The sequence below is a fragment of the Lolium rigidum genome, chromosome 1 (genome assembly GCF_022539505.1).
Source record: "Lolium rigidum isolate FL_2022 chromosome 1, APGP_CSIRO_Lrig_0.1, whole genome shotgun sequence".
NCBI lineage: Eukaryota > Viridiplantae > Streptophyta > Magnoliopsida > Poales > Poaceae > Lolium > Lolium rigidum.
In genome coordinates this window covers 58,644,313-58,655,601 of record NC_061508.1, presented here as the reverse complement: position 1 = coordinate 58,655,601, position 11,289 = coordinate 58,644,313, and the positions used below count along the sequence as shown (strand labels likewise).

General features: G+C 48.1%; 1 protein-coding gene across 1 annotated transcript; it reads left to right on the top strand.

Annotated features, from left to right (window-relative positions):
• Positions 1-7,893: 7,893 nt before the first annotated feature.
• On the top strand, positions 7,894-10,841 carry LOC124673708 (probable auxin efflux carrier component 1c). Its single transcript, XM_047209749.1, has 6 exons — positions 7,894-9,016; positions 9,130-9,373; positions 9,461-9,546; positions 9,650-9,807; positions 10,128-10,204; positions 10,340-10,841. Exons 1-6 carry the CDS (start codon positions 7,894-7,896, stop codon positions 10,404-10,406), a joined length of 1,755 nt encoding a protein of 584 aa, XP_047065705.1. The 3' UTR covers positions 10,407-10,841.
• The last annotated feature ends 448 nt before the right edge of the window (positions 10,842-11,289 follow it).

Sequence of the window (11,289 nt, the reverse complement as noted above, 5' to 3'; positions counted from 1 at the left end):
GGGAGTAAAGAGGCAAGCAGCAAAGGAAAAGAAGAAGCAAGGCGAAGACAATGAAACTTACCCGCCATATCCAAGCTAGCATCTATTAGTAGTTGGAGCATAGAATTTTCTCGAGACGTAGCTGCAGCAGCTTCAGCAACAGCAGCGTCCTTCTCAGTCATGGCATCTTAAGCTTGTTGGAGCGCAATTTTCTCCCTTTGAGAAGATTCTCGAGACTGCTCCATAAGTATAAGCGACTGCTTCTTCACGGATCGGAGTTGTACTCGAAGTTCTTTCAATTCTTCCGTCAGATCCATACTCGAAGAATCATCAAGGTTAACGAGGACAGAAGACTTCTTCGAAAGGGACGAAGGAAAAACTTCGGGAGGACCAGGAATTGACGAATAATTGTCAAAAATCAACTGAAAAATAGAAAAACGTCGACATCAATCATCGAGACAAAGTTCGACTTCCATTCATTCTTGAAGTATATACATGTCTATTACAAAAGAAGGACCTCTACAAGACCTAATCATCGCCAGGAGCATTACAGCGACAGTACCAAAAGGAGGAGGTAAACTAAAAACAAAGCAAAAGAATATGAAACTAGACCTCCGGCCTTGATGAGGCTGGGAGTCGAGGGTGGCTTGATCCCGAGATATGCCAAGATTTTCTTCGTGTTGGGTTTGGCTGCCTTAATCAGCGACCTCCACCTCGACTGCTCTATTTGATTGGTGTCGCCAACCTTCATCCAATCAATAGTTTGTTGGCTGTCAGCAACCAGGGCAACAGTGCTTTCGACAGCAACCTTCATGTTTTCTTGGCGCATTTTCAGTCCAAGGTCTTCTGATGAATTGAAGCTCTTGGCGAGGTTAAGGAAAGTTGCGGGTTCCTCTTTCTTTGGGAAAAAATAAGGAAAAAGCCGCGACAACCCTGCTTTGGCCTGATCAATGCCTTCGCGTGCCTCTGATCCATGAACCTCGAGGAATGAAAGGGCGTCAAGAAGAGGATCATTGGCGGGTTCTTCAAGTTGAAACTCTTGAGCTGTTCTAGCTGTCAAAAAAGAAACTTATTGAGCAACAAACGAGCGCAGAGAGGGAAATACAAAAAATAATAAGTGGTACTTACCAACGAAGCGGCGACTTTGTGTCCTTAAGCGCTTAAGGATCGCCTCTTCGCGAGCAGATTGGGCAGCTATGTGATCGCTCAGTGAAGTTTCAGCGGTGTGAAGCCTTTTTCTAAGATCTTCGACACCAGCAGCGTCAGCCTTGGCCTTGTCAGCTTCTGCTCTAGCTTCAGTAGCATCCAATTCGGCCTTTTTGCGAGCCTTTTCACTATGCTCTAATTGTTGAGCAAGTGTGTTGGCACGTTCATTGGCCTCCGCCAGTTTTTCTGGCAAAGAAGAAAAATATAGTTAAAAACTTCGACAACAAAGGAGCAAAAGGGCAGAGGCAAAAAGAAGTAGCAAAACATTACCTTCAGTTTTATTAGCATATTCACGGTACCCAACAAATTGGGCACCGATGCGAAGAAGATCCTTGATCATAGGCTGTTAAAAAAAAAGAGGACAAAAAGAAAATGGGGGTATGAGAAAAATATGATGATACACAGAAGTAAACAGAGAAAACATAAACAATGACAAAAAAGGAAAGAACTTACATCCTCCATGAGAAGGTTCGAGGAGCTACTCAATTGGAGAGTAGGTTCCGCGATAATCTCCGTCCTTGCCCTTTTCGGTGAAGAGGCTCGGGGGCTTGACGGAGGAGTCGCAGTGCCGACATTTTGTCGAGGAGGCGACGTTTCTTCCCCTTCGACTGGCGTTTCCGAGGCGACTAATGTATGTGACGTACTCGTTCGAGTAGCCACATCAACAGTTGGTACCACTTCTTCATCATCACTACGAGTACAAGTCGACAATATAAAGGCAAGATAGACAAAAAATCTTCAAAGTACAAAAAAAAAACAGGGAGATGGTACTTACGAACTGATGAGAGTTCCGAGGTATGGATCATAAGCTGACTTCGGATGAGAAGGAACAGCTTCTTCGGGTTTGGAGGTGCCGGAAGTTTCGGCGTCATCCCTTTTCCTTTTGTTCTTTGGGGAAACAGCAGGAGGAAGGGATTGCGTCGACTCGCTGGCTTCAGATTCAACTTCCTTTTCATGGGAAGCCGCAGATTTGTGAGAACCTGCGACTTCACTTTCATGAAGAGAAGAACCTTGATTGTCTTCGGCAACGATAGCTTGTTCTTCGACTTCTCCATCCTCGAGAAGGGAGGAAGAGAAGCCATAGTAGGATGGTTCTGCAAAAAATAGCGACAAAAGAAAAATTAGCGAGATATCAATACGAGTGAGATGCGGGAACATTTGGAACAAGATAAAAATTCGAGAAGACAAAATACCTCGGGAGAGGATTGGTGGAGCTGTATGGTTCCACGCGGCGGGAGGAAGGAACAGGATCTTTCTTGTTTAAACGGGAAATTCTTCGAATCAGCTTCTCCAAGTCCTTTGCGGAAAGATCACTCGGAGAGCCTATTAGCGTCGTTTCCACCAGAGATATGTCCAAAGGGGATTTTTGCGAGCCTGAAGAGGCTGCACTCTAATTCTAAGAAAGTAGGCAGTGATTTGAACACCAGATAGCTCTTTGCCTCGAGTATTTTGAAGCTGACGAATACGAGACATAAGTGCTTCTGTCGCCTTCTTCTCTTCTTCGGAAGCTTCAGCATCCCAGGAGCGGCGGCGCTGAATTTTGGCATTTCCGTCGAAGGGGATTATGTTGTGTTCCACAGAGTTGGCACTTTCTTCGTGAATGTAGAGCCACTTTTTGCGCCACCCTTGGACGAGAATCGGGAAATTTGACGTCGAAGTAATCAACGTCGGTTCGGACACGGATAACAACGCCGCCTATGTTATAAGTGGCATTGCGGGAGGCATTGCGGCGGAGAAGGAAAATACGTTTCCAAAGAGCCCGGTTAGGAGGGATTCCAAGGAAACATTCGCACGGCGTGATAAAAATGGAAATGTGGAGGATGGAATTGGGGGTCAACTGGTGCAGTTGAATCCCATAAACAAAAAGAAGGCCGCGGAGGAAATCGTGAATTGGGGCAGAAAGGCCGCGGATGAGGTGATCAACGAAACTAACCCGGTACTCCATTGGAGGGTTGGGATAGCTTTCTTCGCTGGGAAAGCGGATGGCATCTTCTTTCTTCATCAGGCCAAGCTTCTTCATCATGTTGAGGTCTTGGTTGGAGATTTTAGATCTCTCCCATTCAAGATCTTCGGCGGCCATCTCGGATTCTGGAGTGCTGTGGCGCGTGAGTCGCGTGCGCGGTGGCATCAATGTCACTGGAAAAGCAATGCTCGAACGTGCGGAAGATTGAAGAGAATTGGGCGCAGGGGAAGTTTTTGCAAAGAGGAACAGATGTGCGGCGCAAGCGAAGGAGTGAACCGAGGTTGAAGAAAGGTTTATATAGGAATCAGGCGAAGCATTGCACCGTTAGATGGAAAAAGTGTGAAGGAGATGATAGCCACGTGGAGACGAGGGTAAAAATGTATTTTTACATCGACGAGGTTACAGAGCGTGCCAGAAAAAGGGGAGAACATGTGTCCCCCACTTGCACGACGTGTCCGACAGAACAGGAATTAGGACCCACAAGGCAGCGAAACAAGTGATAATGGTCAGTTTCCAAAATAGAAATCGTGGCTATCATCAGCAATGACGTCGTCAAGATAAAAGAAAAATTCGATCGCGAGTTTTCAAGAGTTTATCGACAACGCAAGGTTATCTCGGGAGCCTTTGATCAAATACAAGTTTTTGCCCAAATGCTCGGGGCTACTTTGGAAAAATAGAAAATTTCGAGTATGACAAGATAGAAAAGGCGAGAGCCTATGACCAAATGCAAGCAGTTGTTCATAGCCTCGGGGGCTACTCCCATCGGGAGCGCTGGTCGCGCACCCGATAAATATAAAACTGTCGAGAAAGATTATAAATAGAGCGGCAACGGATACTAATCTGTGGAGCCTACACCCAAGCACAAGTTCTTGGATGTAGCCTCGGGGGCTACTCCCATCGGGAACGCTGTTCGCGTGCCCGATGAATTTTTAAAACAGAAGTGAGTATATTTCGAGTTACACAGATAACTCTACATATACTCCCATCGGGAAGACAAAATAAGTCATCAAATATGACTCGATAAAATGTGCTATTCCAAAGGCAAAAAGCACTCGACAATATATTCTCAGAACGCCAAAGTTGCGATCAATTTCTGAATGCCGCAAATTTGCGAAGGTAAGACCCCGATCCGTTCTGACGGGCGTGGCATCGCCAAAGACTCGCGCTCCGCTACTTTTATCCGTATCAACGGATACGAAGAAAAATCCTAACGGACGCGTTAGGTACCCGATAAATTTGACCGGGACTCGACAGAATGGTAAGACCTTAAGCGGCACCTATCGAAGTTTACACCGAGTATCCCGAGATCATGTCCAGGGACGTGATCTTGAAGTAGGTTTTTGCGGATTGCCACTAGAGCAGTTAACTAGTACCTGATCCGTCAGATGAACTAGCCCCAACTACCATTATCCCTGTACAATATAGAATTTTATATGAAGAAGCATAAATAAAAGCTCTCGAATAAATATAAACAGTCGAGATTTCCCTTGACTCTACGATTCAAGCAAAATCTCGGGGGCTACTGACATAGGCATCCCAAATGGGCCTGCCAAAGATAGTACCCGGAGTTTATCGAAGGCCCACTATCCGAAGAATAAGAAGATTCGGGAGTCCAAGATATATTAAGGAAAGCTAGAGTTGTAATAGGAAGTGTTATTTGTAATCTGGCGGGATGAGTTAGAAACCGTCCAGGACTCTGTAACTTGTACAAAACGAAACCCTCGGCTCCACCTCCTATATAAGGGGGAGTCGAGGGACAAAGAAAGGATCGAATCTACTGTCAACATAACCCTAGCTTTCATAATCGTCGAGTACTTTTCGCCTAAACCTTCGAGATCTACTTGCCCTCTACTTCTAGCAAAACCCTAGTCTACAATCTGTAGGCATTGACAAGTTAATCCTTTGTCAGCGGGTGAGGAATAAAATTGAATAGATCAGTTTTTTCCTTTTTACCTCGATCCATCGCGTTGCTTGCTGTCGACGAAGTCGAAGATCTTGAACGTGCCATCGAGATCAGCTCCTTGCAACCTCTAATTCCCACAGACGGCGCCAATTGACAAAGGATTAACTTGTCAATGCCTACAGATTGTAGACTAGGGTTTTGCTAGAAGTAGAGGGCAAGTAGATCTCGAAGGTTTAGGCGAAAAGTACTCGACGATTACGAAAACTAGGGTTATGTTGACAGTAGATTCGATCATTTCTTTGTCCCTCGGCTCCCCTTATATAGGAGGTGGAGCCGAGGGTTTCGTTTTGTACAAGTTACAGAGTCCGGGACGGTTTCTAACTCATCCCGCCAGATTACAAATAACACTTCCTATTACAACTCTAGCTTTCCTTAATATATCTTGGTCTCCCGAATCTTCTTATTCTTCGGATAGTGGGCCTTCAGTAAACCCCGGGTACTATCTTCGGCAGGCCCATTTGGGATGCCTATGTCAGAGGGCTACACGTAGCTCGGCTTACATTTGTAGTTTCTGCTCAACAATTCCTTAGTCTAGGGATGATACACGGAGATTCGTGTTCTTTTAGTTGGGTTGTGGTTGCGATTGTTTTTTTCCACTTGCAACATGCTGACTCCAACTTTTGTTTATTTTACTTTAAACTGGAGTATTTCATGGTTGGAATTGGATTTTTTTTTTTAATATGATGGCATCTAAAATTTTCTTTCAAAACGCGGGTGACATATTTTAAAGCTAATTCTGGTTTGAAAGAGAGGTAGGCAGACCAAACAAAATTTTGGTGTGACTAATTCTATGTCAACTAGAAATTGATCTAATTCTCGGTCAAGTCTTCAAATCTAATTTGGAAATTGCAACTCCCGTTGCAACTCATGAGTTTCACAAATCACGAAGCAATCCAATGGTCTAGAGCAGTTGCAACATGTTGCACCTTATGACTAGCAATTTAACGATCCAGACATTTTGTTCTACATTTAGGAAAATCTTAGTTGCAACTCATATTACTACTTCTGTCCTGGTGTGCTGAGCCTACACATCTCTAGGTTATCAATTTGATTAACACAACTGAAACTATATGTTACAAAAAATGTAACATTAGATAGCTCAGATGTCAGACTTTTAATTGTGCAATTTTTGTGTTTACAATTTATATTACTCAAATTGATAATCTAGTGATAGGTGTAGGCCTAACCCACCGGGACAGAAGGGATACGTTAGTCAAATTGATAACATAGCTATGCCTAGGCCTAACCCAAGGGTACGTTAGACTACTCATTGTGGAAGTAATATAGATAGTAACATCACACAATCCAAAACATTTTGGTGACAATGTCATGAAAATAAATGAATAAAAAAACTGAGGTGGTAACTAGCTATATTACCATAACTTCACACTTCTCAACACAAGATGAGTCTAGAACATAATAAGTATGATCTTGAATGATACCATATATATGTTTCTACTCACTATCACCGGCGGACCGTGGCTGCCACTTAAGGCATGACCGGTTGAGGTAGACTGGGCCAAGTTAAGCCACTGGACCAAATGTTGTTGACAAATCAATACTTAATTAAGCTGATAGCTGAAAATACCTTACTAATACTACTTTTTTTCAGTTTGGAAATAGCGGGCCATAGCCTGGTTTGGTCCCCAAGAGGGTCCGCCCGTGCTCACTATAGACATAGAGTAGTATTACGTTATTCCCCATTATAACTAGTCTTAGTCAAATTGATAACGTAGGGATATAGGTAGGACTAAGAGCAATTCCAATAGTGTAGCCAACTGCTGGCTATAAACCAAATGTCATGTCATCTATAGTCAATTTGGAGCCAACATATACAATAGTGAGCTAAAAAATGTAGTATTTTATCAATGTATGTCCCACCTTTCACTCTCACAAAGTGCCTAGGAGCACGTGTGTTAGAGCTGGCTGTTGCATAAGAGCAAGTACAATAAGTCTTAGTCAGCTAGCTACTACCTCCGATTCAAGGAATAAGGCGTCCTTGTTTTACGTGCTTTTAGTTTGACTAAGTATTACTTCAAATATATAAAGATTGTTTGTATAAATTTAACATCATTAGAAAGTGCTTTTCAATACGAATCCAACGATACTAATTACATATAATATAACTAAGATTTTGTTGCTAAATTTTTATGATCAAAGTTCGTCTTGGAATACGCGTGCGCCTTATTTCTTGGGACGGAGGTAGTATAAACTAAGCAATAATATACTACTTTAATCCTTCTCTCTCCTCCTTTCTCCCTTCCAACTAAGCAATAATATACTATTTTAATCCTTGTAGCCAGCTAACTAGGACTTATTGTACTTGCTCTAACCCACCGAGACAGAGGGGGTATAACATATGCTAGCACGAAAATTAAGAACTAGCAAAACGAATAAAATTTCAATGGGCCTTTCCGTATTCTCCCACTCCCTATTTCATTTCGTTTTGCCCATTTGCCTTTTCTCAGTGTCGGGGTGTGTGACCGTTTACTGTGGAGTGTCCACATGACGTGTATAAATAATCGCCCGCGCGCTTGCCCACTCTTCCCCCGGTCCCCCCTACCTCATTGGCTCCCCCGCCTGCCTCCTCTCCACCTACTCGATCGCCACACCGCCGCCGCGGCCACCGTCCCCGGCCGCGCCATCATAAATCCAGCAAGCGCTCCACTCCCACGCCCCACACCGATCGAACGAGCCCCAACGTACACCCTTCCTGCCTCCTTGACAGCTTAGAAGAGCGTTTCTCGCCGCGCGGCACCGGCGGCGGCCACCCAACGGCAAGATGATCACGGGCACCGACTTCTACCACGTCATGACGGCGATGGTGCCGCTGTACGTGGCCATGATGCTGGCCTACGGCTCCGTCAAGTGGTGGCGCATCTTCACGCCGGACCAGTGCTCCGGCATCAACCGCTTCGTGGCGCTCTTCGCCGTGCCGCTCCTCTCCTTCCACTTCATCTCCAGCAACAACCCCTACACCATGAACCTCCGCTTCATCGCCGCCGACACGCTGCAGAAGCTCATCATCCTCGCCCTCCTCGCCTGCTGGAGCCACCTCTCCCGCAACGGCTCCCTCGAGTGGACCATCACGCTCTTCTCCCTCTCCACCCTCCCCAATACCCTCGTCATGGGCATCCCGCTCCTCAAGGGCATGTACGGCGACGAGTCCGGGTCACTCATGGTGCAGATCGTCGTGCTCCAGTGCATCATCTGGTACACCCTCATGCTCTTCATGTTCGAGTACCGCGGCGCCAGGATCCTCATCACGGAGCAGTTCCCCGACACCGCCGGCGCCATCGCCTCCATCGTCGTCGACCCGGACGTCATGTCGCTCGACGGCGGCGGGCGGGGCATGATCGAGACGGAGGCGGAGGTCAAGGAGGACGGCAAGATTCACGTCACCGTGCGCCGCTCCAACGCGTCGAGGTCCGACATCTACTCGCGCCGCTCCATGGGGTTCTCAAGCACCACGCCGCGGCCCAGCAACCTCACCAACGCCGAGATCTACTCGCTGCAGTCGTCCCGGAACCCGACGCCGCGCGGCTCCAGCTTCAACCACACCGACTTCTACTCCATGGTGGGCCGCAGCTCCAACTTCGCCGCCGCCGACACGTTCGGCCCCGTGGTGCGCACGGGCGCCACACCGCGCCCGTCCAACTACGAGGAGGACAAGGCCGGCGGCAAGTACGGGCAGTACCCGGCGCCCAACCCCGCGATGGCGGCGGCCCCGAAGCAGGGCAAGAAGCCTGGCGCCAAGGGCGAGGACGGCAAGGACCTGCACATGTTCGTGTGGAGCTCCAGCGCGTCTCCCGTGTCCGACGTGTTTGGCAACGGGAACACCGAGGCGTACAACGATGCCGCCGGCGCCAAGGACGTCCGCGTGGCCGTCGCATCCCCGCGCAAAGGTACCTAATACTTTCGACTTGCTGTAGCTGTACATTCTCCGGCGTGCGTCGACTTGGTTATTTCCATCTGTGGCTGTGCTAACGAATCGATCCGCTCTGTTCTCGGCTGGCAGCTGACGGCGTGGAGCGTGACGACTTCAGCTTCGGGAACAAGGGGATGGCCGGCGAGAGGGACGCGGAGGCCGGCGACGAGAAGGAACTGGGGAACCAGGAGGGCATGGTGGCGGCGCCGACGGCGATGCCGCCGACGAGCGTGATGACGCGGCTGATCCTGATCATGGTGTGGCGCAAGCTGATCCGCAACCCCAACACCTACTCCAGCCTCATCGGCCTCGTCTGGTCGCTCGTCTGCTTCCGGTACTTGACGGCCATTAACGTTCCACCATCAATCGAGCAATTAGCGCCCGTTAACTAATGTATGTATTCCGTTTCTTTCCTTGGCAGCTGGAACTTCGAGATGCCGGCCATCATCATGAAGTCCATCGCCATCCTGTCCGACGCCGGCCTCGGCATGGCCATGTTCAGCCTCGGTGAGTTGCTCAGTGCTCTGCTCTGCATGCATGCACACCGGACAGCTGAGGTCATACCATACGTAGCGCTGACATCATATACATGGGCATGTGGGTTGCGCAGGTCTGTTCATGGCGCTGCAGCCTCGGATCATCGCGTGCGGGAACAAGCGGGCATCGTTCGCCATGGCCGTGCGGTTCCTGACGGGCCCGGCCGTGATGGCCGCCGCCTCCATCGCCGTCGGCCTCCGCGGCAAGCTCCTCCACGTCGCCATCGTGCAGGTACAGACCACAATTCACACACAGGATTTTGAACACTGACAAGAAGCGCCTTTCGGAGAAAAAGAAAGCGAGCACGCACGCACCCCACCAAGAACATCGATCGGCCGGTCAAGTGGCCGGCCTGCCGGGGCACGCCGGTCCGTCCGGAATCATGAACTGCGCTCCGCCATGTTCATGCGCCGGGAAAGCGCGGCAAACGCCCGCTTTCGCTTTACACTTTCGCACGCACAGCTCGATGCCCGGCCCCCTCGTTTCCCCTCGCAGTCGCAGCTGTGACCACTCCACTGAACTGACGCCATGTTTGTTTGTTTAACCTGCAGGCGGCGCTGCCCCAGGGCATTGTCCCCTTCGTCTTCGCCAAGGAGTACAGCGTGCACCCCGACATCCTCAGCACGGCGTAAGCTCCTCCATGTCCCCCCCTGGCCAAATTAACCCTCCATCGCATGCCTACTTAATAATTCTCTCAGCTAGCTAGCGTGGGCGAGATTCTCCTCCGATCCTTGTCTCACCTGCCGTCGGGTTGTGCTTGCAGGGTCATCTTCGGCATGCTCATCGCGCTGCCCATCACGCTCGTCTACTACATCCTGCTGGGGCTGTAGATCGATCGGCGATCGATCGAGGACACGATCCAGCATGCCTGCGTGATAGATGTCGAGCGTGCCGGCAGACAGAGGAGGGGACAAAGGGAGATGCAAAGGCTCCATGCGCACGCAGGGGACATGCTTGCATGCTCATCATGCAGGCAGGCAGGAGGGTTAATTAGTAGGATTCTTAATTAGTAGGTGTAGAGATGGATGGAAGAATTAATGTTTAGGACGGATGGCTAAAGATTAAAGGAGGCATACTATGCTCAAAGCTTTGCGAGGGAGAAGGAGGATCAAGTTTGGGGTTTTTAGAAGATGTATGTGTGCGTTGGGAGAGGTTTTCTGGACAGGGAATGGCTGGGCTGGCCTTGTAAAATGGATGCCAATTTGATGAAATGCTTGAGCTCATGTTCCTTCATCCTTGTACTACTACTATGCTACACTATCTGGAACGGCAGAATGGCGTTTCAGCATGTATAGTCGTCAATTCAATAATGCATTATGAGCGAGCCCTTCTTTTGGATAAATGATGAGTAATGCAGCAAACCATCACTTTCCTTCTAGAGTCATGCGTTCTACCGAGCCTTTCATGATGTTCCAAAAGAGTCCCGGGTCACTTTGATCCGAAGGGGTTTAATATAGATCATGCACAAATATCCTATGGGTTATGCGAATGAGTTTATCATCGATTTAAACATACGTACATGTGTCATTGTGTCTTTGTTTAGAAACTTTAAAGAACCAAAACTAGTTGAATGCCTGTGTTTTGCCACGGCTTCCGGAATTAACTTTTTCGTTGGACGTGTAAACATAATACCCATGAAAATTCATGTTTATAAAAAAAATACCCACAAAGCTACAATTTGACACCATATGTATAAAATGCAACAATCCAACA

Coding starts and splice junctions, on each gene's coding strand:
- LOC124673708 (XM_047209749.1), top strand. CDS start 7,894: ATGATCACGGGCACCGACTTCTACCACGTCATGACGGCGATGGTGCCG. Junction 9,017..9,129: donor CGTCGCATCCCCGCGCAAAG/GTACCTAATACT, acceptor CTCGGCTGGCAG/CTGACGGCGTGGAGCGTGAC. Junction 10,205..10,339: donor CCCGACATCCTCAGCACGGC/GTAAGCTCCTCC, acceptor TTGTGCTTGCAG/GGTCATCTTCGGCATGCTCA.